Source organism: Haemaphysalis longicornis, unplaced genomic scaffold (genome assembly GCF_048455015.1).
Source record: "Haemaphysalis longicornis isolate Haplotype H1 unplaced genomic scaffold, Haemaphysalis longicornis Haplotype H1 scaffold_5, whole genome shotgun sequence".
NCBI lineage: Eukaryota > Metazoa > Arthropoda > Arachnida > Ixodida > Ixodidae > Haemaphysalis > Haemaphysalis longicornis.
The window spans coordinates 71,291,241-71,318,596 of NW_027526385.1; the positions used below are offsets into that span (position 1 = coordinate 71,291,241).

The 27,356-nt window shown below is 48.7% G+C and overlaps 4 protein-coding genes across 4 annotated transcripts; 2 read left to right on the top strand and 2 right to left on the bottom strand.

Moving 5' to 3' along the window:
* Positions 1–619: 619 nt before the first annotated feature.
* Positions 620–10,858, bottom strand: LOC144138412 (diphthine methyltransferase). Its single transcript, XM_077670681.1, has 7 exons — positions 10,469–10,858; positions 7,799–8,064; positions 5,784–5,941; positions 4,544–4,613; positions 3,986–4,051; positions 1,416–1,591; positions 620–1,117 (listed from the first exon to the last, which is right to left on the bottom strand). The coding sequence occupies exons 1-7, from the start codon at positions 10,604–10,606 to the stop codon at positions 975–977; spliced, it is 1,017 nt and encodes a 338-aa protein (XP_077526807.1). The 5' UTR covers positions 10,607–10,858; the 3' UTR covers positions 620–974.
* A 331-nt stretch (positions 10,859–11,189) lies between these two features.
* On the top strand, positions 11,190–12,405 carry LOC144138413 (ADP-ribosylation factor-like protein 4C). Its single transcript, XM_077670683.1, has one exon. It carries the CDS (start codon positions 11,503–11,505, stop codon positions 12,127–12,129), a length of 627 nt encoding a protein of 208 aa, XP_077526809.1. The 5' UTR covers positions 11,190–11,502; the 3' UTR covers positions 12,130–12,405.
* Positions 12,406–12,463: 58 nt separating this feature from the next.
* On the top strand, positions 12,464–18,364 carry LOC144138414 (uncharacterized). The gene is made up of 2 exons (XM_077670684.1): positions 12,464–12,567; positions 17,638–18,364. The coding sequence occupies exon 2, from the start codon at positions 17,759–17,761 to the stop codon at positions 18,362–18,364; it is 606 nt and encodes a 201-aa protein (XP_077526810.1). The 5' UTR covers positions 12,464–12,567; positions 17,638–17,758.
* A 3,825-nt stretch (positions 18,365–22,189) lies between these two features.
* On the bottom strand, positions 22,190–26,518 carry LOC144138415 (large ribosomal subunit protein mL62-like). Its single transcript, XM_077670685.1, has 6 exons — positions 26,247–26,518; positions 26,133–26,172; positions 25,712–25,771; positions 25,565–25,647; positions 25,032–25,207; positions 22,190–22,608 (listed from the first exon to the last, which is right to left on the bottom strand). The coding sequence occupies exons 1-6, from the start codon at positions 26,382–26,384 to the stop codon at positions 22,521–22,523; spliced, it is 585 nt and encodes a 194-aa protein (XP_077526811.1). The 5' UTR covers positions 26,385–26,518; the 3' UTR covers positions 22,190–22,520.
* Between the last annotated feature and the right edge of the window lie 838 nt (positions 26,519–27,356).

The following is a 27,356-nucleotide window of genomic DNA, read 5'->3' on the forward strand; positions in this document are numbered from 1 at the left end:
CTCTTAATGGCAGCCGTGTCGGCAGTTGTCGTTGCCTGCGCTCCCCCTGGCTCAAACATAAGGGCAGATCAATGCATGCTTAACGGATTATCAACGGTAGCACGAGGCGAACGAGTGGATCGGTCAGCTAACCGCTCGCAGTAAGTTCATTTCACGGGTGATTATTTCAACCAGGCACGCTTTACCGATAGCAGCATTTTTAAAAAAGTGTTACTCCTCCTCCTACTCCCCCCCATCTTTGCGCGCAGAGATCGGGAGGTTGGAAGCTCGGGCGACTTGCTTAATCACCTGCAGTGCATCTTGTTCCATCTGCCGATTCTAAGCAAGGCACTTTAGCTGCTTCCTGCCGGGTGTATCGCTTGCAGAAGCTCGGCCACTCACCATCGCAGGTTATAGACTTCACTAATTGCGCACCAATGCGTTTCGAAAACGAAACTGAAAGCATGATAGCCGACTGCATAGTGAGGGAAGCAGCCTGCCTCGCAGCGTATAAAAGCTGTATTCCGTGTTTTGTAGATACGATGAGGTCATGGAAAGCTTTGTTTTACATTTATTTCACCTGCTCAACCACTTGGGAACTGTTTGTTTATTCCAGGAAAAGATCTATACATGCTTCTCCAGTGAGCTCTCACCGTTCGCAACCTCCGTGACGTCGCAAACCGTGGTATCCAAAAGCGTACGTGGCGTCGTCCCGTTTTCACGTTTCTGACGTTTTCTGCCTCATCATACAACTGCTAGTTGCGGGAATGGTGTGCTTAGATTCTCGGCACTGTAAGCTATCGATACAGGCCAACTTGTTTCCAACCTTTAGTGTCAACGTGTGGGGATGAGGTAGTTGTTATTCCATGATAGACTTTCAAGAGAGTGCATGTCTCTGTCCTTTACATCCTTCGTCTAAATATCTTGGCACTTGGAAGTCTTGTCATAGATATACATCTTGTGGATATACAGGCTAGGGCTTTGCTTCTTTTATTTTACGTCTGTAGGGCTGCATGTTTCCACAAGATGAGGCGCCTATCGTAGAAGGAGCACGAAGCCAGGGTGTCGGCGCTCGCCCAGTCGACGCCGTACACCATGGATTTGTGGCCACTGAAGGTGCATGCACGTTCCAGGCCACCTGCACACACAACAGATTGCAATACACTTTCCAGGCCACCTACACACACAACAGATTGCAGTTTGGCGTATTGGTGGACTAATTCTTTTTAAATTTAGATTAGATTAGATTAGCCATCCGGCCTGCTGTCTAAAAATACGATCGGGCCAGTCAAAAACCGGGCAGGTGGCAACCCTGTGGGACTGTGATCACGCGAGTCCCCTTAAAATCTGTTGCATCGCTTCAGCGGCCCCCGTTTTCAGCCAAATAAATTTGCTCAGGTGCTTTATCAGGTGGCTTCAACGCCAGTACAGCGTACCTGTGGAGTTGTGCAAAAGCACACAGGCTCCGCCGTGCATTGCGGCCACGGCAAGCATGTGGCTCCCCGATTGGCCAGACCTCCAACGAAGTCTCCAGGCTCCGCCCCCGACGTTGGCTTCGGCCAGTGGCTTGGACAGACTGCGGCAGTCCCACAGCAGCACCTGCTCATCGTAGCTGCATGCACGGGGAGACCCAGCATTAGCAATTCAGTTTGATGCGTCACAAAGTTCGCTCTTTGAAAGAGCAGTCAATTGGTATACGGCACAAGGCAACCAAAGTACTCTGCATACGACACGGATGCGTCGGATATTTTGTAGAATACAAAAAGGCCGCAACGATACTTCGGTCAACATGACACAGCTTCGAGTTGTTTTAAGGGGGACATGGCTCTTAACACAATTTCTTTTAATTTTTAAGTAAACTCTTAAGCATGAGGTCGCGGGTTCGATTCCCGGCCGCGGTGGCCGCTTTTCTGATGGAGGCGAAAAGCAAAAACGCCCGTGTGTGCGAGATTTCGGCGCGCGTTAAAGATCCCCAGGTGGTCGAAATTAATCCGGAGCCCCCCCTACGGCGCGCTTCATCGCCTGCGTTGTGTCGGCACGTTAAACCCTACAATCAATCAAATCAAACTCTGTGAAACTTGTCACTTGTTGCTTTTTTTCTAGTGATTTCAAATATGCCATTATTTTTTGAGTAAGTGAATTAGTTACCAAAATAATTAGCCATTTTTGGAGGAACAATAGACAAAACAATGTTAGCCATAAACTTTAATCTTTATATTATCCAATACTATGAACCCTGGTGAGCGCAATAAGAGAATCGTTTTTTTGATGCCCTGCTTGGAAATAATTTTCCAGCTCATTAAACTTTGGTGGCACCAGGGGCAAGGAACCATTTCGAATGCCCATTTCAAACGCCAAAGTTTAATGAGCTGTAAAATTAGTTCCAAGCAGTGCATCAAAAAACCGATTCTCTTATTGCGCTCACCAGGGTTCACGGTATTGGGAAATACAAAGATTACAGTTTTATGGCTAACACTGTTTTGTCTATTTTCCCTCCCAAAATGGCTAATTAGCTCTAATTATCTTGGAACTAATTTACTTTTAAAAAAAATAAGACAGTTGAAATCACTGGAAAAAAAAGCAGTAAGACTGACGTTTCACAGAGGTTACTGCAAAAGTAAAAGAAATAGTTTTAAGAGCAGTGTCCCCCCTTAAGTGAAAGATAAAACATTTCATAGCTCTCTCACAGCTTTTGTTTGACTACCAATAAGTACAGCTGCCATTTCTCTTATGTTTCCCCCCCCCCCCCTTTTTTTTTTTTTTTAGCAAGCCTGAGCCCCATTTTTACTTCTGCTCTACTATCGCCATCTTCCTCTGTGCCTGTTCTCATTGGTTTTCAGTTTTGTCGCAGAGACGGCAAGCCAGCTCCTCTGCCGAACCGTACGGGTTCAGACTGTTTCACAAGTTGCACTGCACTGTTGCATTTGAAAGCCCATCCTGCGCCAAAGACTATCCGGTGATACGGTTGACGTGCAATCTATACTGTGTGTCGCGAAGATGCTGTCACTGCTCCAATATCCCATTCCAAGATACGTACAAGTCCGGCACTTCTAGTGCGATGCATAAGGTTAATTTAACGTGTCGATATGCCGCACCTGGCCCCTAACCCTTTCGGCTCTGGTGATGTCAATTGACGCCACCACCTAAAAGTTCCTTTAGCACATACAGAACGAAACCAAAACTGCTAGTTTTCTGGAGAATTGCTCGTCAATGATGCCTATTGCAATAGATATGACTGTTGTTTCAGTTTAGTGGAGCTGCACGCAACAAAGAAGCAGCAGCTCCAGCGAAGACGAAATTACGACATGGAGGCTGAGAAAAATGGCTGTCCGAGTTCTATTCACAAGCTTGTAAATCTATAAATATGTGCACTATGAAGCTCATTTCTTGTTTTTGGGTCGTAGTAATGTTTAGGAAAATATGTAAAAGTGATGTGTCGACTCAAAATAAAATTTTTAATTTCAGATGTCCTGACTAATTGCATCATTAATAAATCTGTTAATATTGGCACTTCCAGCTCTAATTTTTGTTTGTGGGCCTATGGGACCCTAAAATTTAGGAAAACATGCAGAAAACATTATTTTGATTGAAATAAAAAAATCAACGCTGAAAGGGCTAAACTGACCGAGAAGATACTAAATCGCCCCGCTACTTATGAAAAAAAAGGCGCAGAATTGAGTCAAGAAAAAAAAAATTCACAGGTCTTGCGAAAAATTGGGCACTGCTGGGGCTGGAACCCGGAGCGATCATTCCAAAACCAGCGATTGTACTTCTAGACTACTGAAGCCAAAGAGCGGGGTTCTTTTACTAGTTGCTTAAAGATTGTTCTTAGCGAAGCATTAGGTGGCGCTGAGTGCGCACTGGAATTGGGGGGTTGTACCCACAGGGGAATGAATTTCTCACGTCACTGCTACTGTCGATTGCATTCCAGTGTGAAGACCTTGAAGAAGCTCATCTAACTCAAAAGGCATTCAGCTGTTGTCACGAGACGAGGTCGTAAACCCACCTGCCGGATGCCAGAAGATGCTCGTGACAGGGGTGAGGGGCAAGGGACGTCACTCCCATGGTGTGCCTGCGTCCGAGAGAGCCGCCCGATCACCCCGCACATCCGCTGGCCTAGAGTCACCCGATCACCTCCCACACTCGCCGGCCTCTACCTACGGTTCCTTTCCCCATTCCATTCCCCAATCTCCACACAACAAGTTTCATTGTTTAAGACAAAGTAGCGTGACAATCTGTTATCACCTCGCCAGGCAAGATTCAAACACACTGACACAGCGTTAAATAACCGGACACATCGTGCCCAATACATAGCAGTGACAATTCACCAGAAGCACAGTACCCTTTCGAAAAGTGTGTTAAACGCTAATATATGTGTGAATGCTAGCATGCACATCATACAACAGTGCATCGAAAAGAAAAAAAAACGTAAGTCTGGACTTGTCCAGAGCACCATTTAACCATTTGGAACCAATTGCACTTCCAATTGGTTCAATGGTATTTTGGACTGGTCTGATTGGACTTCCAATGGTTTTTTCCAGCTGGGGCTAGCTCGTGGCCATACCTGCGCAGGGTGTGGGTTGGGGTGGCCAGGCTGCGCCGGTCCCAAGCACAGAGCCGGCAGTCGTCCCCGCCTGCAGGGACCGAATTAAAAGTCGCATACACCGTTTCCACAGATAAATGCACAATTCAACTATTGCCTATACTGATAAAACTATTCCAAGTTCCGCATGAACAATCAGCTAATGAGAACTTTTCAAATCCTGCTGACAATTCTTGGAAACAGAAATTTTGTTCCCCGCCAAAAAAAAAAAACAATACACACTTTGTGGCAGTTTCCTACCCTTCTTGGCAAATTACAGCAAGCAGCTTTTCTGGAGACGTCGAGAGTAGCGTTTGAAGAAACAGCCATAGGAAGAGCTTGTACTACAGCTTCTCTCTCAAAATATAATCACTTTTCTGCAGCATAGTTTTGAACCAAGGGAGGCGTTGCGTAGGAATTTTGGGATTTCCTATAATTGCAGCATTATTCTCTTCAAAAGGTGCTGTAAGTAATTTTCATGTGGTGACATGTTAAACATGCAGTTTGCACGCATCACCTGAATTCTGGTGACCAGCGTCAGACGTTACTCGTTTACTTACTGCAACAGAGCTTGGAGGCTTAAGGGGGTGATTATACAAACAAGGCAGAACGAAGACTTGGCATGTTTTAATTACGTGAACCCACTGCCTGGTTTGGGACATATAATCACTATTGATATCCACCATCTTTACAACTAGGCCATTTCGTTTTGCAGGGTATTCCAGAAAGAGAGCGGCGACTAAACTGCTGGTATAGCGAATGGGCTACCAATGTGCAATATTGGTTGCAGGGTCACGATGCACTTTCTAGTCAGCGAATGAGTTCATCGCACAGTGCTGCAGTGTTGCAGTAGAGGTTCTAAACACCCTTAGCTGAAATTTACTGCTTCCGAGAAAAAAAAAAAAAATTGTGGAAACTCTGGAGTGAGAATCGTCTAACAGGGACCCTGTAAAGTCAACTTCACTACCATATGGATATGCTTTTCTGGGAAGACACTTTTCGGGTGAGCATAAGGGTTTTTGTATGAACCCTTATACGGAGGCCCCATGAAGGCTCCGGTGTATTTTTAGAGCATTTTCTTCCAGCATAGGTGTGACACGTTACAGGTGGACAGACGGATGTCCTCATAGAGTCCGCATAAAAATGCCTTAGCATTTAAAAGGCGCGGCAATGAAGACACCGCCGAAAGACCGACAGGCCGGTTACTCCCCGGGCTTCGTACCAGTGTAGAAAACGTGCGATTGGCAGTTGTCCCAGGCCACACACCAGGCCTCGAAGCGGTGGCACTGTGCTTTTTCTACAGGCTCCAAGGCGGACAGGCCCCGACGCAGCAGAGACACCGATCCGTCCGAACAGCTTACGGCAAGCGCTTCAGCAGTCCTGCATTGATGTCGCCCGTGAGCGCCACTAGTGCAACTCTTCATGCACTGGTGGCGCTCTGCCTTTTGCCAACTTTAGTGAAGCTGTGAAGAAGTGTACGGGTCAATGTGCACAATAAAGTATATGCAGTCGTGGCTCATGGGGAATTGCCTCGCTGGTTGTGTCGCAGGGTTGGAGGATGTGGGCACAAACGTTGACACGTCGGTTAGAAGTGCTACACTAAGTACGAATGTGGGTGCAAAGTGCTACACTGGGTAGAAAGTGCCCTACTGTGTACGAACGTCGGTACAAAGTGCTACACTGAGTGCAAATGTGGGTACGAAGTGCTACACCACGAGTACATCTGCTTCCTATCATTGACCAGTTGTGTTGTAACGTGGTTAGCATTGCTTGGGACTAGTTAAAAATAACAGGCTTCGGAATGTTGCTGGCACGTTTCACCAACATACAAAAATATCTTCCACAAAAGCAAAACTTTTACGCTTCAGCAGTCTCAAAATAAATTCTAACTACCACTGATGCTAGTCCGGCGTATGGTAGCACAGCGTTGATATGTTCTTGGGGGAAAATGCTGTGCTCCTGGTCCTGTCCACCTCAGCTCCTATCAAGTGACAGAATCGTGTGGGATAAGGATCCCACGATAGCAAATGAATAATACAATGCATTGAAAATGGTGTTGAAGTGAGCTAAAACAAAAGATGTTGGCTCGAGCTGTTCCACGCACAACACAAACAAAACGGGTAGAAGAATGGCACTTTCCCGTTTTTACTTCCCGCCCTCCCTTTCGAAACGTGAGGTTATGTACAGCTGTGTAGAGAGTATCAAAAATGCAGAAGAAAACAAAGCAAAAGTATAGACAATTTTTTTGTTAAGCCCCTACCCTGCCCAACCACTTCACTTCAAAAAGGAGAATGTTTTTCATTTTTTCAGTACGCAGTAGCTTCAATGCATACTTGTGTACACCACGCATATCTGGAGGGTGATCAACAAGCACACACGCCTGAAGCAAGGTTGTGTAGCTGGCCACATAGGATAAGGGAGTCAGAATATAGGCTAGGGCCCTATTATATTCGGGCACAAGTTAAGAGTAGCAATAGCTCATGTGGGGTATCACTGCACTAAAGCGAAAGACTCTGATGTCAATGCATGCGCGCGTTTTGAAAGGAGGTAGCACTTAATGCTTAACATCATCTGCTTTTCGTCACATAGTTTGTTTGTCGCCGCCACAGCAGTTTATAGGCAGATAATCACGGAAGCAACTCGTGTCACGTTCAAAATGCCGCGCTGAGGAACAGACGACTGAGGCGACGAGGCGCAGGGGCAACTTCCACTGTCGTTCTTAAGTTGTGCCTGAGTATAGATGATGTCAGTGCCCCAGATAAAACCTTACTATCCCTTCCTGAAGAAAGTTGAGAGAGGCGCGAAAGCTTCGTCCAATTCAAGGAAAGTGCGGCCAACTAATCGTGAAACCTCCAAAGACCCGAATCGCAAACGAAGAACGAACTTTTCGCGCACTAAGTAAACGTACCTATGAATGATCTAAATGTACACTGATACATGGTTTATGCGATAAAGGTATACTTTTGCACTCCTTCATGATCGATGCGTGTGTTGCATTATATAGAACTGTTCCTTTTTCGTGATTTTCAACTAGCCACGTGTGTCCTGAGCTTTTATCAGAGCTATTGGGTCGTCCAACTGGTCTATGGGGAAATGCATTAGTAGTTTTTTGAATGAACGCCATCTGTTCCACTAAGAAGGCTTTCGCTTGAAAAACCGTGTAGCCCTACTGAACAAGCTCACGAGAGACCCAAACGGGCAGCAGCGAAGCGGACGTTCGCAAGGTTTAAAACTCACCCGGGCGTCCAAGCCAGAGCCAAGGCTAGGGACCCAGGAGGAGCCGCTTGGCAAGCCGCTCCCAGTTCCAACTGGCCCCCCTCCTGTGGAACGCGGTACAGTTGCACGTGGCCGTCTGCGAGGGCTGCCGCCAACAGGGAACCGGTCCACTTGATGTCCAGTACGCCCGCAAGGGGCTGCTGGTGACCGGCTGGGCACAGAGATTCCGCCTTGACGCTGTCGAGCAGTCGGAAGGCGCAGACGGCACCCTGACGTTCACCGCCCTCCTGGAGTTGCCACCACCGTCATCAGAGGTCGAAGCTTATCTTTGTCATCCCCAGACTGCCCCCGTCCTGTGCCCACCCTCTTAAAATAATGGTTATAATCATCATCATCATTACGTCGGAGCATCTTCCAGTAATCCCCAAATCGCTCTTATCCAGTGTCACCTAATCAACTATTTGCTACCAAATACCGCATCCGACATTCACTGTCCTCCCAAGATCACTGCTGACCTTTTGCCTCTGGATAGCACTCTTAACACTTACTGTCTTCCCAAGATCATCATCATCATCACCACCACTGAATGTTAGAGCCTCTTCAAATGATCACCAAACTGCTCTTAACCTGTGTCGCCTAATTCACTCTTTGCCTCTGAATAGACCTTTCACCGGCCTCCCGAGATCATCATCAGATTTTTCAAGCCTTTACCACTCCTCTTATCTCGGGTCGCCTTGATTTATTTTTTGCCCTCGACTGGTTCTACCGTAACACATTTGGTAGCCCCCATAAATTTGTGTGTCCAGCTGTAACCTTGATACCATTTCAGTGGCACCTCTAGAGATTATGGAGTGGGAATGTAGCGGCGGGGGAAGACGACAGTGGGAACAGGGAGTCCACTTCTCTGTGATCGAAATCTCACTGACACACTATCAGCCCCACTGGAGTGGCTGTGACTGCAAATGCTATCACACATAGGGATTTCTACAGGGTACAGACAAATTTGTAATCTCTGCAACTGGGCCTTCGCCCTTCACCCTTTCTGCTTCTGTGCTAGTCCTGCTTCTGTGCATTTACTTGCATTCCCCATTCTCTGCTCTACCAATTTTACTGCCACTTGGCCCACGTACTACAAAAAGACGTCCCTACATTTTGTTGATTCCAAATAAAAGATGAATCCTTAGTTCACCATTCTTGAAGGTTAAACACTTGACAAGCATCCGTCCGGTTGAAGAGTTTCGAATGAGAGACATAACTACAGACCGCAGCCAAAAGTACAATGAACGGAGATCTTGACCAGCTTGGTTCCTTCTTTGAGGATCAATGGGGCCAGGCTGCAGCGGTGTCTTATTATAGTCTTTCAGCATGGTAGTCATTTTTGCTCTGGAGTGGTCGCTTCATTAAAAGTTACACAAAAGACACTGTTCGCTTAAGACACATCGTTAGCAAGACGGTTAGCCGCAATAACCGTCTTGGCAGTTCTGGTGTTTGCATGTGGGCTCGGGGAGGTTATTAATTAGACAGCAAGCATTACTAACCTTCCTAGATGGCTTTAACAGCTCAGGTAGGGTGGGATTTACTAGTATGCCAGTTAGGTGAGGTTAGCCAGAGGGAGGTGCAAAGATGGTTAATAGCGATACACTAAATTGCAAAACGTCTTGTGGGCTTCCCTAATAAGAGATGTGCATGTATTTCGTGCAAGGTGAAATAGGAAAGAATTTGCCCCCACGGCTGGGCTTCTATACTTCCAACAGTTTTGCAGATTTCCCAGCAGATTCAAAGGGGAAAAAGCAGTACTGGCTGGGAAGCAGTTAATTTGATTAACAGTCTGTCATGGCAAGGCTTTTACGCTGGAAAAGAAAAACCATACGGTGTGCTAGCCGCCTGCCTTGGCCCTGCAACAGCATACAACTTCTGCTTCAGTATTTCAAGATAAGCAACGTGAAATTAATAGCCGAGGCAAAGTCTTTTCTGGGTTGCTCGATGAACAGCTAATTTAATGCTAGAGGCAAAGTCTAGCAAGCAAAAAATTGGTTTTGTACGTGGCTCATTTCCAGCTTTTGGCGTTCCGGTGGGGCTAGATTCTTAATATTTTACAGATGATGATGTACAGGTCCGCGCAGAAGTAAACGGAGCACTGGAGCGGTTATCGAATTGCATTGCTGCGCCGCGTAGGAGCGTCCTCGGGAACCAACGAGCGTTCGCACTGCCCCCGCTCCCCTATCGGATGTGTTTTATCGGACTTAACAGCTTTCAAAGGGCAGCGCTGGGCTATTGAGGGGCGTTGGTTGCATTGCCGCTCGCAGCCATCAGCGCCGACCGAATCCGTCGCTGTTGGGCTGCAAGAATTCTTAAGCTGCGCTCGCGCGAACTCGTTCCTTATAGCGCGCTATTAAGTGCAACCTTGTCGAAGTCCTCCTCTCCCGTACTTCATTTACTTTGGCGCGGATCTGAACGAATGTTCGAATGACAGAATTAAATTGAGTGTGACTGCAATCGGTGGTGGCCTCGGGAAGAGCGTTATGCGCGCAGCTCCTGACAAAATATCTACAGCACGACTGCTCTAATTCCGGTATTCCATGCCCAAGCAGCATACAGGCTTTACAGTAACAAAACAAAAAGAATGCCGGGCAACCACAGCAACTTTTCCACTGAACCAAGTTGCGTGACAGCTAGGTCAACGGTCCTCACTTCGTTCAGTTTGTAGGTTCCCGCCACAAACAGCTGAGGCCTGGCAGGGCAGAATTCGACGCAATCTGCCGGCAGTCCCAGTTCCGTCGACCATAGTTCCACTGGTTGAGTTGAAGAAGTGTCAGGTTCACCGGCCATGTTCGCGTGAAACGATTAATCTTCAGTGACGGTACAGTTGAGAGACTAACGTGGTTACGTTCAAAATCTGCGACTATAAAGTAGGTAGACCATACCTAACTACTGGATGACTGCACTATGTGCATCCTAAATACTATTTTCTATCAGCATTCCCTGCAAGAGATAATATCGTGCCCGTTTCATATGAATTTATCCTGCACGAGTTCCTACATGGCTCACAGCGATTTAGTCGTCTGCTTAAAGTGATGGTTACCAGACGGACAAGCAACAAATCACCCAAGGGCTCAAATTAGGTCCCTTCTTTGTGACCTACGGCTGTGAATTGTTATTTTAGGTAATTTAATAAATTAAACGTTTTTTTTAATTCAGTCGAATACCTTGCGCTGTTGTAGATCTTGCTGGAGAATCTTTTAGGGCCGTAAGCAAAAAATGCATTAAAAAAGTAAAAACTCGTACAAGGTAAGTTTTTGCGCCAAATTTATTGCTTTTATTAGATGTTGAGTGCATGTTGAAGAAATATTCATGCACCAAATATTAACTTTATGGTCGTAGTCGTTTTACCGTTTTACATTAATTAGGTCAACACCCGCCAGGGCTGCTGCTGTCGCTAACGACGTTAATTTTCCAGACTGCTGTGGTGTTATGCGGTCAATGTCGAAAGGAATATAGAGGTATGGCTCTCGAACTTTGCATACTACGGCAAAGTGTCGACAGTAGCTGTGCCTGATTCGCGAGCACATCAAAAGTTTAACGACTGCAGGCTTGCGGGCTAGTGGTTCCCATCCTCTGTGACTGCACCCTCGAGTCCCGTGCTGCTGTCATGGCGGCCGTGCAGTTGAGGCCGAGGATTGCAACTTCGAGCCGCGACCGTCGGGTGGAGATGTTAGGGCGCGGCGATGGTGGCTGCTAGGAACGCAGCCATGGGCTCAGCGATGGGCAAGGGTGCCTCCCTGCTCGACAGCCTTCCGCCCAACCAATCGCTGCACGTAGTGATGCTTGGCCTAGACTCAGCGGGCAAGACCACCGCTCTCTACCGGCTCAAATTCGACCAGTACCTCAACACCGTGCCCACTATCGGCTTCAACTGCGAGAAAATCAAGGGAACCAGCGGCCGCGCCAAGGGAACCAGCTTCCTCATCTGGGACGTCGGCGGCCAGGACAAACTTCGACCGCTGTGGCGGTCCTACACCCGCTGTACGGACGGGGTGGTGTTCGTGCTCGACTCGGTCGACGAAGAACGCATGGAGGAGGCGCGTTTAGAGCTACAGCGCGTCGCGCGCGAGAACCCGGGCGTTCCGCTGCTCGTGCTGGCCAACAAGCAAGACCTCCCGGGCGCTAAGGAGCCCCGGGTCATCGAACGCCTCCTCGGTCTGCACGAGCTAGCCGCGGGTCATTTGTGGCATGTGCAGCCTGCCTGCGCCATCATCGGCGAGGGACTAGACGACGGCCTGGAACGCCTCTACGACATGATCGTGCGACGGCGTCGGCTGGCCAAGCAAGCCAAGCGAAAGCCCCGCTCTTAAAAGCTTCGTCCCGTGGTGAAAAAAACGTCCGTACTTGCTGTCGTGTTCCTTTTGTGAGTGACTGAGTGCGTTGCGGCGCTCGCGAAACTTACCGTGCAAAGAACGAACCCCTCGCGTTTACGGTGGCGTCTCGAATATGTTCCTGTTTTTTCGCTCCCCCCGTCGTGGTAGTCACATTCATAGCGCTGCCGGACAGCGCTCTCGGCAACGCCCGTCTTCATAGTACGTATAACGCCGCCGCAATAAAAAGAGAGCCTTGGCCATTGATTTTTCTTCCGTCTTGGTTCGAAGTTCCTTTGTGCCCTGGGTGTCACGTGGCGGCCAGGTCGTTATGGTGATGGTATGGCAACAAATCTGGCGTGCCTCGAGAATCCGTGCAACGCATAACGCCGTGCTGTAGCAACAGGTCGAGGACGACGCGGATTGCTGTTTCCGCTGGTGAGCTGCATTGCGATGGAACGCACGTTCACCGAAGCACCTTGCTTGTGCACGGAGCGTGAATTTGCGCTCGCTCGTTACCGTACGTAGTGAACCCACAGAGCATAGTGAGAATCCGACGGTCTACTCGCTGTGTCCACTGCTATTCGCACCGAATAGCTTCCAGGCAAATGCGTCAGCGCTGACAATTGTTAGAAAGTAACTGCAAAGAAAACAAACTGCATTAGTTACGCTCTGCTGTGCAGAAACGATAGTTGCAGCAGGTCAGTCGTAATGATTTAGCGCAAACTTGCTGCCGTTCGTCACCTTGCCGATCAGTCCATTCCATCACATCGATCCACTGTAATGTTCTTATGTGGGCTTAGCTTCGTGAATATTTTACGCTTATGACCCTCACTGCCGCTGTTTGGAGCAAAATTTAAATTGAGCGCCTAAACTCCGCAATACAGTCTTGGCGATTCAGGTGGTACGGTTTACGAGCTTGGCCACGCGATAAATAAGTTATACTGCGGGGCAGAGCTGGACGGATCAATGCTTGCGGTCTTCCAGTGTCGATGATGAAGAATTCGCAGAAAAGAAATCCCGACCGGAGCTAAGCGGGTTATTACTGCGGGGTTGTAATGGCCGTGGTCAGGCATCGATCATTGCAAAAAATAGGATGAGCAGCTTGGGAAAGAATTTACGCTGGGTGGGGTAATGTCTGGTCAGAAACGGGGCCGCGCCCAAAAGGAGCCGACGTCTCGGAGATGCAAGGTGGGCGTTGTCCACTGCGCTTGTCCTCGAGGGTGTGCAGTCCAGAGCTTGCGGGAAAGATTGTTGTTGTTGTAAACTTTATTAGAAAGGAAGGCCAAAGGCCAGGTGGGGGAAAGATGCCCTTGTTCGCCGATCGCACGCAGGGCAGGTACACACTACACCAGTGTCTTCAACTAGTTACATCTAAAAACTGCCGAAACATATACTCCTTTACAGACATGTTGGAGACAAAAGGGCTGGGCTTAGAACACCGCAGTACTCTCCTAATCCCGTTTGGGCGAGGCAGTGCCACCGTTTTACCGACTGTGCATTTAGATAAAAAAAACGTAGAAAATCACTCAAACGAATCACTGAAAATCACGAATAACCGGCGCTGCGGTAGAAGTTTTGAAGTTCACAGCCTTAGCTAATAAAAGGTCTCTTATTTGCCTGTCCGCGCAATTCCTGGACAGTCCACAACTGCTCCCGCCATAGAAATTCTATGGGAAAATGAAATACGGAACGAGATTGGAGCAGTTATGGGCGAATTGTCCAAAATGACAAAAAAAAAGAGGCCTAAGGTTGCGACGGACACGTGATGTTCACAAATTCCGCTTCCAGCGATCACTTCCCAAGACAACCCGTCACGTTTTTGTTGTTGACTGACGAACCATAGAGAAATGTGGACGAACTTTGAAACTAAGCCGCATGCTCGCGTAGGCGCGCGCCCGGCTGAATTATCTTGGACTACATTTTGCGTGTTGTAGCGTTGCAGTCATTACCCCTTGGGTGTAACCGTGGTGGCTCAGTGGCAAATGTGCTACTGAGCACAAGGTCGCGGGTTCGATTCCCTGCCGCGGCGGCCGCTTTTCTGATTGAAGCGAAAAGCAAAAACGCGGCGCGCGTTAAAGATCCCCAGGTGGTCAAAATTAATCCGGAGCCCTCCACTACGGCGCGCCTCATCGCCTGCGTTGCGTCGGCGCGTTAAACCCTACAATCAATCAGCAACCGTAACCGCTCACTGATAAACCCACTCGTCTGCCCCATGTACCATTCCTCGAGCAAACAGCGCGCGGTCTTATCGTGGATTTTCCATTCAGGCATATGCGCTAGAGAAAGAAAGAAGCAAGACGTTTATTGGGCCATACGTGTTCGCACATCTACATAGTTTGAAGACGGAAAAGGGGGGAATCACAGCGGAAAGGGATCATGTGGTGAATTCAGATAACGAGCAACATCAAGCATACACAGATAACGTATCTTTATAACCAACCTTACGCCGTCACCAATGCTGCGACGACGAAGATGTATCGATCGTACTATCCAGAGACCATACGTGTAGGGAAACTGTCGGTGGAATATGGTAGTGTATATATATTAATATCAATTGAATACTGCCGCAAAGTTATCGTCGCAATTCTAAAGTTACCCCTTGTTAAAAGAGGAAAATGCATATCAGGTAATTATTGAGGAATATTCCTGGAAGCAGTGAACGGCTGAATGGAGCAAAAATTTGTTACCGAACCTGCAGATATCCCGATCAGCTACGGAATGCTATCAATAAAACTTTACCATCCTAATTCCTAAAGAAAGTTGAGAGAATCGCGAAAGCTTTCTCACATCAGAACTTCGTCAAAAGTGCATCCGAACCTTCGCTGAAAGTGCGTGCAATCGATCGTGAATCAACCTTCAACGACCCAAATGGCGAACGAAGAACGAAGCCATACGACGATTTTTCGCGCATTAAGTAAGCGCATCTACGAACGTTCTAAGCGTACACCGATACCTGCTTTACGAGACAAAGGTATAATATATTGTACTCCTTTATGGTCGATGCGTGTATTGTCTTACTACCTAAACCGTTCCTTTTTCGCGAATTTCATCTAACCGTTTTGACACAATAGAAGCCCGGTACACGCATGCGCAGTGTGTCCAGAGCAAGGGTTTATCCATAATTTCAATTTGGGGGGGGGGGGGGGTCGAAATCCTCCTGGGGGCGTGCTGGGGGGATGTTTTGTATGTATAAATCCCAGGGCGGGGTGCTCGTGGTTGTGCAATCTTTCTTCTTTTTTTTTTTGTGGGGTGTCGAAATCCTCCTGGTGGGAGGAGGGGGGGGAGGTTGAGTGGATCCCTTGTCCAGAGATCGTATGAGAGCTTTTCGGTCGACCAACCGGTTTATGGGGAGTGCATTAGTTCTCTGACAGGACACTATCAGTTCCACTAAGAAAGCTTTCGCTTTAAAAAATGGAACGCCTTCCCTGCATACAAGTAAAGTCGGCATTCCCGAAACGGGAACAGCGCTTGCCTTTATGTAGAACACGTTGCTTAGATAGTGATTTCGAACTATTTTTCAAGACTTTTATACACAGTCACTACTCCGAGTGATATACCTCATTTCTAAAGGTTTATATATGTGCTTCTAGAAGCTTCTAGAAGAAAAATAGATTGCGCGGATGCAGGGCGGCACATGGGAAGCCCAATCTGCAAAAAATTGTACCATACAGGTAGCTGCACTAGTTGGTGCACAGTCGCAAATAACTACACAGCAAAACACAGACACCCACACTGGTATGCAACATTGCAAGCGCTGAACCGCCTCTTCCACATTGCCATGGAGGATCTCTACGCATATGCACAGTTTCCGCCATGCTCAGGCACTACCGCGTTGAGAGGTTTAGTAGTAACTGTGAAGAACTTTATTTGACAGAAATGCGGTTGCAATCGAGGACGGATTCAGTTTTTTTTTCCTGAGAAGGGGGTCAGCTTCTAACAGTGATGATGATTGTGGTGATGATGATTAGGTGGGGGATAGGTAGCCTTTTTTATTCTATTCACCGAAATTCTGGAAAACCAAGAGTACGAGATCATCAACTAGACTCCTGACTAGACTAGACTAGAATACAAAATACTAGACTAGAATAGACTAGACTAGAACACAAAATCATCAACTAGACTCCAGGCTACGACCTCTTGAAGGCCTCCTGGAGTTCCGACAGGGAGGACGGTGGAGCCCTTTGAGGAGCCGGGACACGTCGTGCGGGATGAAGAGAGCGGACTCACGGCTGTAAACTGCTCGCGATGGTACACGCTTTCCACCTGCAGAGTAGTGTGCCGTATTCTTAGTCTCTCCTCCACTCCATTTGCTCCCTACACTCGGCTGAAGGGAGGATTGCGCAATGGATTGCGCAATTTTATGCAACTTTAAGAAGATCAAGACGAGGAGGGAAGACTTCGACGGCGGCGTTTCGCTCGCCCATTCGCGCTAGGCCTTCCGTAGACACAGCGCGACCGCAGTTCCAACTTCAGGCGAACACGGTATCGAGGTTTCCACGCATATGATAGGAAAATGTCATATGCAATGCTTGCATTGGCGAGAGAGATTAAAAAAATAGGTTTATTATTTTCGTTGATTGTACTACGGGGTGTGCAACGTTGGCGGGGGGGTGCCCCGGCCTATCCCAGGGCTCGTCTCCAGGGCGCCTCTGGCTGCTGAATTGTTTGGCACTGCTCGTCGTAGTCAGCGCTAGACAGTGCCTTACAGGGGCGTAGCCAGGGGGGAGGGGGGGGGGGTGTTTCAGTGTGAACCCTAGGTGCACCAAGCCGCAAGCTGGAAGATTTCCTGTTAGGCTGTTCCCAACGGGTTCGGACGCCTTCCGACGGGAGGTCTTCCAGCACCTCAACTTCCTGGTTTTGACATTACTAGTGCGTCGTTTGTAGCCGTCGATCCTTGGACGAGACGAACTCGACATAGACTGTCTGCCACTCAACTCCTTCTTCCCTCTTTTTCTCTCTTCCTATCCTGAAACCTCCCTTCCCTTCCCTGGACTGGGTTGTATGAGGGTAAACTCCCCGTTGGGTTCAACAATATCCCCAGTTCTTTTCTCTTCCGTGCTTTCTTAATAAATCACCACCACCCACCCAGAATTTTCTGACCGGTATACGTGCCATCCACTTTCCCGCCTTTTTATCGTCCGCGCGCTGTTCACACTCCGAATCGGAATATTAATGCGCAAAAACAAAATAAGAAATCAGATACGGAAATGAAATGACGTTTGTGCGCAGGATTGCACAAAGGGGCTTGGGAGAAGAGAGGGAGGGGTATTCCATAAGTGATCCCCCACCCGCGCGATACGAAATGTGGGGGTGAGGGGGGCGGGTGAGAGGATTGCGCAAGGAACAATCGCTATTGAGAAGGGACGGCCCGATGCCGCAAGAGGTTAGCGATGAGGGAAGGTGCCAATAATGCCCAGACACAAGTCCAGAGGGTGCTGCGGACTGTGCATATAACAGTCAGTCGCTGTAACCTTGTGCCGAACACGCTGCTTGGTGGTTGCACAGCGCAGGCGCAGCCGTGGCGTCTCCGGCGCCGGGCGGCTCGCCGCCACCGCAGCCCCTGGACCCCAACGACCCCATCCTGACCAACCCGACGGTGGCCTTGGCCGTCAAGTCCTTCCGGAACATGCGCAGCGCCGCCCTGACGCCCGTGGCCCGGCGCCTCCGCGACATCATGATAAAACGGCAGCAGCTACGGCAGCAACAGCAGCAGCAGCAGAACTCGCTGCAGCTGCCCGTCGCCGAGGCGGCAGCGCCCGCGGCCGACTGGACAGAGGTCAGCATCGCCTGTCCACCTCCTGGCACCCGCCACAGCAAGACACGCTTCCTGATTCCTCCTGGCCAGCTTCTTCGAGACACCCTCGGCGCCGAGGTGCTGCTACTGCTCGGAGCGCTTCTGGCCTTCCTCGGGTCGGCCGTTACCCTACTGGCCACGTACGGCCGCTTCGGCAACCCGGAGTCCCGACCCACAGTGATGGGCTTGGGCCCGCCGTTGGTGGGCATCGGGTTCCTCTTCTGCCTGCTGCGGCTCTTCTTCTGCCGGCCGCAGAGACTGCGAAACGCCTGCTGCGGGTGGCTGCTGGCCGCTCGCAGAGTGCACCCCGCCAACCGCGCGGCCAACCACCGCAAGGCTGCGGCCGCCGCCGTACTCGAGCACGGTGGCGGTGCGGCGTTGTCGGCGTCTGCCGCCTACGATGCGACGCGCTTCAGTCAGACGTGGACAATTACGTGAATTGGACTGCCCGCCCGGTGATCTGACTTCTGTGTTGTGCAGACAGCTGGTGACGAGCTGGGGAGGACAAACTTATGGGGTGGATGGCCGCTTACAGCGCCGTCTGGTGGCCCAGCAAACCTTCCAGAGGACGCCAGTTAGTTCAGTGTGCGCATGCGCAGCAAAAAGAACTTGCATTCTGGGTTATTGCCGCCTTGAACAAGTTGCCAGGAATGTGGGACAAAAAAAAAGTTCTGCACAACCTTTTAACTGTTTCAGTGCGCTGGCCAGTGCTCCTTCCGGTAGACGGTTAGAACGAAGGTACATTAAAGGAGCCATGAAGAGAAAACACAAGTTTGGTTCATTCAAAAGATTGCCTCGTTAGAATCATACTGACACCACTTTTAACGTAAACTTCGCTCAAATAAGCTACATAATTAGGAAAAACGGGAATGGTCATGCGACCCACCAGCTCATTTCCCGCAACAGAACCTATGTCGTCACATGAGCTAAGCTCTGCGATTGGCGGAGGCTGGCAGAAGCAGACGCAAATTAGGTAGAACTTACAAACGAGACGAACGAGCGATTTGCGCTTAAATTTAGGGCACATTCTTTACAAAGCAATAAGAATGATGGGACAAACAGTGGAAGTTACGAAAGCACATGTAAACATAGAAGTAATGATGCGTTCTGCTGTTCGTAGTGCGCACAGCATGCTTGGTTTAGCTGAACAGCACTACGGGGCTTGGGGTTGTCTCAGACGACACTGGCCGATTGACGCAAGCAACGGTGTCTTACGTGACCCCATTTGTCGAGCGAGCACTGTTTCAGGGAACGAATATTTTCTCCCAGAACAAAAACAAGCCAGGTTTATATGCGGGCAAAAACAAACCAAACGCTTGCCACGGTATGGTGGCGCCATCTAGGTTACGGAACGTAAAGAAACGCGGGAACAAACCAACACCGCTGTACAGGGTGGAGACAACCTTTGAACGGTCCCGTGCCGCCGCAATTGGGCCAACGGGCTCGACGCGTTATTCTTTTCGTTTCCCACGAGACCTAGCAACGCGAAACAGACAATATGATTCAAACTTCTTCAGTAAACCGCGTTGCGGCGATAATTTTAGCGCGGTTTTGACACAATGACTTGCTTCGGCGGCGAGCGAGCAACCGAAAATGGCGGCGCCAGCGTATACGTGTCTCTACCCTGTACGGCGGATGCGTGAATGAAGGTACTCTAGGCTGCAGAGCGGTCGGTTCCAGTGATGTCACTTGGGACCACGAAAACGCACGATTGAGCGGGAAAATCAAAATTTTAACCTAAATTGTTTAATTTCTCAGTGAATAAAGCACCGTTTGTATCCGGACAAGCCCTGGGGGCACTATAAAACACGAAATCTTTCGAATAAAACCAACTTGCATTTTCTCTTCATGGCTCCTTTAAAACCGCGCTTCATCTTCTACAAATACAAAAGGCAACAACTGAGTAAACTATTGACGAGAGGCACGTGGGAGCACTGGCCACCAACTGTATCACCTCTTTATAAAATGACAACACAGCTGTAATGTAATACCTAACGACTTTCCTTGCATATAGTCGAAGGAGACACAGACTATAGTTGTTCCTACTTTCGAACTACTGGAAATTTTAGAGTTCCTGTATATAGCTCCCCTTGGGGAGCAGAGTTGCGCGTCCATCCGCCATCTTGAGTTCCAGTCGTGCGGGAAAGCTACAAGTCCCACACAGAGGAGCTGCCGCCAGGCCACCGCGCGAGCGGCAGAGGCGAGAAGGAGTGGCGAGGAGCGGCCGGTAGAAAACATTCTGCCGCTTATCAGATGAACCACTTAGTAGTAGTAGTAGCTTATCAGATGAGCGGCCGCCGTTTCCACAACCGCCGATGCACAGTTGAGCAGAACTGACTGAATACGGGGTATTGTGCGCAGCACTGAAAGCGGGCTTTCTGTCGAACTGGAACCCGCGGCATGTGGCAATCAGACGCGAAACTCTCGCGCTACGCGATATACAGGAACTCTAGGAAATTTTGATTAGACGAGCCACCTACGGGCGAAACAAGGACTGTACAAACTTTGGCTAGTTCCTAAGGCTGCACGTGTTTTACCTAGCAACTGTTAATAAATGCAGCAGGAACATTTGCTGCAAAAAAATTGAGCAGAATGCTTAGAACTTTCTAATAATGTGAAGGCGATAGCCTAAAGCCGGACTTTCTGTTGAACTTTCATGTTGCCCTCGTCGGTGCACTGTCGCATCTTCATCCATAGCCGCTTCCTCTCGACGGCGTTGACGACAAAGCAGCATTTCGAGCTGCTCTAGCCTCTTTCGCCGTGGCGTACTTTTTTGGACTTCCCTGCCGTAACTATCCAAGCAACTACGGATGTCCGTGGGATGTCCGAAACACAGCTGAACGTCCAATGCCCAGTTTGGACGGCCACTGTACGTCCATGTTTGGATGGACATCTTCGGACTTACAGTGGACATGCAGAAACAGATTGATTTGATTGATTGTGGGGCTTAACGCGCCGACGCAACGCAGGCGATGAGGCGCGCCGTAGTGGAGGGCTCCGGATTAATTTTGACCACCTGGGGATCTTTAACGTGCGCCGAAATCTCGAACACACGGGCGTTTTTGCTTTTCGCCTCCATCAGAAAAGCGGCCGCCGCGGCCGGGAATCGAACCCGCGACCTCGTGCTCAGCAGCGCAACGCCTTAGCCACTGAGCCACCGCGGCGGGTGACATGTAGAAACAGATGTACAAGTATGAATAACACCTGCCAATGGTCGTACAAAGTGGCTATGAACTGTCAAATAATGGCTTACATTGAATATAATGCAAAAACAAAAAAGCTACATTGCATTTAAATTAAAAACATTTTCTACATTAACACCTGACTTGTATAATTCAAGTTTCATTTGCATATTTCTGAAATTATGCCTACTCTTTTTACTTTTTTGAAGCACCTCACTTACTCCAGCAATGATCTCTTTGGGGAAGGATGTATAAGAATTGAGAGCCACTAATGAAACATGTGAAACAAGTTCCATGTGTTCATGTGTGCCTGTCTGCCCTGTAGTGCGTTGGTCTTGTGCGGCGTCATATTTGTTGCAGGAGCACGCTTCTCGTTATGCGATTCTGGAAATTTTTACTGAACATCCTAATTACATCCAGTTTCCGACGTGACGTACGGAAGTGTTAAATCTGGACGTCCCAGGGACATGCATGGTACGTCCATCGGCCCTGAAACAGACGTCTAGAGCCGGAATGAACGTACGGAATGATGCGAGGGCCTGGTGCATCGTCACCCACAGCAATGTGGAATGAAGCGGCTGCTGTTTCCCTTTCCCGGCGCACCGCAAATTTTCTGCGCACGTTTCTGTACCTCCCACACCCGCCGCAGTGGCTCAGTGGCTAAGGCGTTGCGCTGCTGAGCACGAGGTCGCGGGTTCGATTCCTGGCCGCAGAGGCCGCTTTTCTGATTGAGGTGAAATGCAAAAACGCCCGTGTGTACGAGATTTCGGCGCACGTTAAAGATCCGCAGGCGATCAAAATTAATCCGGAGCCCTCCACTACGGCGCGCCTCATCGTTGGCGTTGCGTCGTTAAACCCCACAAGCAATTAATTTGTACCTCCCACGTTCCACAAGCCATAGAGGTCTAAGGCTTTCACCTTAAAAATGAACCATTCTACGAGTGCAAAACTTGCAACCATGTATCCTGCTGACATCTGAGTGTTGAAAAAGCTAGGAAGTATTTTTTCAGACAGCCTTAAGCTCGAATTGCACCACCAAGAAATATTTGCAGACCAGCACACAAAAACAGACTACAATGACTCCAACAAAAATATTTTAATTTAGCGAAGCAGCAAGAAGTAATTTCAAAAGTCGTTATAGTGGTTCCTTCGCGAGTGGATGGTACCGCTCCTGACACAGCCAGAAGCTCGATGACACTGGTTGCTGCATTGGATAATATTAGACTGGATTGGATTGACCTAGAGAAAGCTGGATGGCTTGTTCTGCCGACACCTTTAGGATCGAGTGTGTTTTTTCTCTATCCTCAGTGGTTCCTTGACGAGTGGATGGTGTCACCCGAAATACAGACTTGAGCTAATGGCTTGACGGCAGTGGTTGCTGCATTGGAAGAACTGGATTGGATTGGCTTGACCTAGTGAAGGCTGGACGGCTCGTTCTGGCGACGCCACCGGGACCGAGCCCGCTTTTCCTCTATCCTCCGGGCAGCAGCTCTGGCCTGCCTGCAGTGCAAGCACAAGGCAACCCCATTCCACAACAAACTCAACTTCGACCTCTCTTATGCACCACACAAAAATATCACCGTATGCTTCAAAGCAAACTGTTGCTTTTTTTTAGAGGCGATTATCTGTCTTGGGCTATCTAAATGCAAAAATTTTGGTCCATCTGTCTGTCACTGGATTCATTTGCCGGGCCAGAAATTTAAAGCATGCTTGAACAAGAAGTATTTACAGGCAAAACCTTCCAAGCTACTGGACCTGGTGGTGTGCGTCATTCATATCAACATTATTCATCAAAAAGAAAACATTAGGCATATTTGAAACAAAGCATAAGTACATAACTGACAGCAGCAGCAATTTCTAAATTAAAAATAGTGTACGCTTATTTTTTTTTAACAAAAACACGGTAAACACAGTGTTGAAGGTAGGCGAGATAAAAGTAAATGCAAAAACAAAATGTCTCCTCAAGCTGTTCTAAGAACGAAAAGAAAAAGTCCCAGTAGACGGCGCATGAGCAGTGTGAATGCCGGAAAACTAAATCGATTGAGCAAACTTTTTTTTTCTCCTGTGGCAATTTCATCATAACAGCGTCATTTCCAGCCAATGCTAGAAGAAATGAGGATGGTAAAGCGCTAGAGCAGCCACAATGCATGACCAGACCATCCTTTGACGGCAAAGGCAAAAAGCGGCCAATACAAAAATGACTTGCGCTAGGCATTTCTTTTTAGGGGCGAAGCCCCTTAGGCGCTTAAGGCTGTCGGCGTCTTATGTCGTTGGCGTCTCATGTAGTCACGGTACTAAAACACCGGGACACACGTTTTCCAATGCCTCGCGGTAGAACGTTTCATCTCCACGGGCAAAAATGTGTACTAAAAGAACACACCGGGACAGGACACTCGTTTTCCAACACCTCGCGGAACTCCTTAGCACACTTCTAAGCATGCGGTAGTGTGTGACACGAAGACAACTTACGCGTCCAGTCTGTCTCTCATTTAATTGCTTAAATCCAGTTCAACGCAAGAGAGGGCGCCACCGCCTCAGCAAGCGCGCGATTGCTCCTCCCACAGGCCATCCTCCGGTGCCAAATCAGTGTGTGATGTGTTGCAAGAGAGAGACTTACAATCTTTGAATACGGTTAAAGGGGCCACGCAGACAAAACGCAAGTTTGGTTCATTCGAAAGATTGCCTCGTTAGAATCATACTGACACCATTCCTAACATAAACCTCACTCAAATAAGCTACGTAATTAGGAGAAAAGGGAATGGCCATGCGACCCACTAGTTCATTTTCCGCAACAGAACCTATGATGTCATATGCCCAGCTGTGCGATTGGCTGAGGCTGGCAAAAGCAAACGCAAACTAGGCAGGGCTCATAAGCTTGCCGAACGAGCTATTTGCGCTTAAATTTAGGGCACATTCCTTTTATAACTGCAAGAATTGTGGGGTGAACAATTAAAGTTACGAACAAACACGTAAACACCGAAGCAGTTAGTGCGGCACTTTGGCAGCTGACGCTGCCTAACACAGCCCATTGTACTTCTCTGACACAAGCGGCGCGGTGACTTACATGACCACGTTTGTCGAGTCATAGCTCGCGTTTTAGAAAACGATTAGCATGAACCGTAATAAAAATACGGCTGGTATTGAAGTCCAGCCAGAAGCAAAGTGCGAACACAGGCACTTCAGTGGTACTGTACCGCCATCTGTGAAAGTGGGCGATAAACAAGATAATCAAACGGGCACCTGTGAGATGGTAGCAGCCCTGGTCAGCAGGCTATCTTTAGTTCTAAGGCCTTGCTGGGTTAAATTTTTGTGGCTGAAATCACCTACTGAAGCGATATTGAAAGTGTTGCTGCAAAAACGAACGTCTGTGGAAACGACCAAACAAGTGCAAGTGTTTTAGTGCCTACGGGCAACCAGCAGAACAGACTGCTCGATTAAAATCTCTCAGGGTGTAGTACATGTGGTTCTGGGTAAACCCGGTAAGTATTACCCGGTAAACCCGGTAAGTATACTAACTCTCCACTGTTTTGATTACATTTTCAAATCAATACTAAACCCGACTTTGAAGTACAAAATTTCCACTCGCTGATATTTGAAGCTGCAACAGTTTTTGCCGTGCAGCTACTGTTCGGTCTGCCTAAATAAAATGCTTCATAAAGCCCTTTTATAAGGACAAAATAAGCATCATTTGGCAGGAAGACAGTCATTCGCTGTTGCGTTGCTTTTTAATTGGATGTTGCTGGTGGCAAACATGTTTTGGCAACAGGCCAACCTCTTCATTGGGGCAAGAAGGACAACCCAGCGAGGCTCTAGTCGCTGTCAAAATCGCCGAGGCTAGAAGTAATGAAAAGCTGTCCCAAATGGCAGACTAGCTAAAGACCTGAGGACTATAGCACCAGCAATCGGCAGTGACTTAAGCGCACCTTTCTGCGTGTCGCTGTTGCGTGGCAGCATCTGGTACGGAAGGCGATGGTGGTTGGCAGGCTTCTTCCACAAGTGCGCGCAGTCGGTCGAGGCAGAGCCGTTTGTTGGCCTCCTGGCTGCGGCGCTCGTCACAGGTCAACACCAGGTCACCCTGCTTGTTCACCAGGTGTCCCCACTGCACCAACAAGCAATGCACAGGACGATCATATCACTCCATCGCTTCTTTGTAAAATATGAATTTGAAAACTTCATGTCGTTCAACTTTCTTCATAACAGGAGGGGTAATCCACCACTAGTGCTATTTTCGGACTGCACCAGCTACACTGAGTGTAACACTAGCATAACACTGGTGCAGCCAGTGCAGGAAGGGATAATTAATGAGTTGACGTGAATGCATTAGAGGACACGGGAATGTGAGCCATCAGCTCTAAACAACGTACTTATATTTGCAATCAAATAGCATGTTTCATGGGCAGCATTTCCTCAAGCCGAGCCGAAAATTTCGAGGCTGGCTGTGGTAAGGGTTTCATACCTGGCTTCTGATTCGGTGTCGTCCCTCAGTGGGTATCCAGGCGGCAGACTCGAGATGGAAGCGGATCTCCACTTTGCTGTTCACTGCACACTACCAGGAGGTGAGCTACATGAACGGCCTAGTGGTTCTCTTTCCACCGGTATCTACCTTTGTTCACGTTCTGACCACCAGGACCACTGCTTCGGCAGCAGGAGATGGAAAGCGCTCCTAGAAGGACATATCAAAGATATCCATGAGATAAGTGCAACATTCGCAGGCAAGCTCGCATATCAAACTGCAGGCGCAGTTTAGGTGTAAAGCACGTTTTCACATAGAATAACAGACTGGATTTAAATGGAACTTGTCGCATACAAAACAAAACGTCGCGTTGCATTACGTTGGACTCGCACTGTGTGATTGCCAGTGCGTGCAACCAATTTTTATTTTCTGCGTTTTTTTTTTCTCATTTCAGCCGTTGTTACTGAACTTGTATTTACTTGCTCACTTTCCTTCCAGCCGTGAAACATAGCCGCACGAGAAATCGCGACTAGTTCCTACGATCAAAACTGTTGCTCTCAGACATGCTTACCTGAAGGTATGCCTAGGAACGCTTCCTCCTGGTCCTTTGTCTGTTGATAAAAGGAACACAGCCAGTATCAGGCAAACCCGAAGTTGTATCAGCGAACATCTAGGCGCGCGTTACCTCCTGGCCAGGCTCCGTTGGCTCAGTTGTGCGAGACCCTGTCGAGAACTGCGATCCGTAGATGAGAGCATTGCCAACCCCACTCCGCCTTAAGATGAGCCGGCAAGGCCTCATCGCAGCCATGTAAAGCCCATGCATGTTCACGGGCTAGCTAAGAGCCGTTTCGGTTTGATTGTTCCAGTCACAACCAAATTAAAGCGTCCCGATCACAAACTCAAAACACCAACACAATCCACGACCATGGCTGCTACGGAGATAGTGCAGCATGCAGCGGCAGCCTGTGGTTGCTGCCGACTCTGCCACTATCCATTATGGCGCTCGTGTCGCCACATACTCACCCACTCGGCTGTCCCTATCCGCACGCCTCGCGCGGATAATTTTTAAAACAGTCCGCACGCCTCGCGCGGATAACTTTTAAAACTGTCCGCACGCCTCGCGCCCGAATGCAGCCGATGCAGCCGATGTAGCGCCGTGTGCCGAGTTTCTTTTTCGCAGTGCCTATTCTGTGGACCAGTCCACAGGATAGTGTTCAGCTTTATTCTGTGGACCAGTCCACAGGATAGTGTTCAGCTTTATTCTGTGGACCAGACCACAGAATAATGTTCAGCTTTATCCTGTGGACCATTTGAGGCGGCGCTTGGCGGTGCTGTTCGGCGCGGTCGTGTCAGTCGTGTCGTGCAACATTTTTTTTTTTTTTTTAGATACTTATTTCAGTTTCGTAACTGCGCCGCCTGTGCCTTCCCGGGTGGGCGCTCTGGTCGCGAGTTGGAGGGACTTTAGGCGGCTGCGTTGACGGCGTGCGCCGGTCCGCTGAGCTCTAAGTTGCGGTGTGTAGTTGCGTGTCTGCTCTACAAGTTTCTTCTTTTCGCTTGCGTTTGTCTTTACCCTTGTGCGAGAACTTTGCCTCTTCAGTGCATTCGGTTGTACGACCGCGGACGAAAACGTTTCGTGAAACACGCTGTTTTCTTTCATGTGCTGTCTTGGCGCCCCGACCTACCTCACAGCCGGCTGTACGAGCGGATAATAATAATAGGAATCTTTATTTACAGGAACAGTACATATAATTTCCCAGCCCACTTAAGCAGCTGACGCTTGTGAGATGGCTAAGCA

Coding starts and splice junctions, on each gene's coding strand:
- LOC144138412 (XM_077670681.1), bottom strand. CDS start 10,606: ATGGCCGGTGAACCTGACACTTCTTCAACTCAACCAGTGGAACTATGG. Junction 5,942..7,798: donor GCTCTGGCTTGGACGCCCGG/GTGAGTTTTAAA, acceptor ACATCAATGCAG/GACTGCTGAAGCGCTTGCCG. Junction 4,052..4,543: donor CCAACCCACACCCTGCGCAG/GTATGGCCACGA, acceptor TCTCGGACGCAG/GCACACCATGGGAGTGACGT.
- LOC144138413 (XM_077670683.1), top strand. CDS start 11,503: ATGGTGGCTGCTAGGAACGCAGCCATGGGCTCAGCGATGGGCAAGGGT.
- LOC144138414 (XM_077670684.1), top strand. CDS start 17,759: ATGCGCAGCGCCGCCCTGACGCCCGTGGCCCGGCGCCTCCGCGACATC.
- LOC144138415 (XM_077670685.1), bottom strand. CDS start 26,384: ATGCATGGGCTTTACATGGCTGCGATGAGGCCTTGCCGGCTCATCTTA. Junction 26,173..26,246: donor CAACGGAGCCTGGCCAGGAG/GTAACGCGCGCC, acceptor TTTTATCAACAG/ACAAAGGACCAGGAGGAAGC. Junction 25,208..25,564: donor GACACCGAATCAGAAGCCAG/GTATGAAACCCT, acceptor TTGTTGGTGCAG/TGGGGACACCTGGTGAACAA.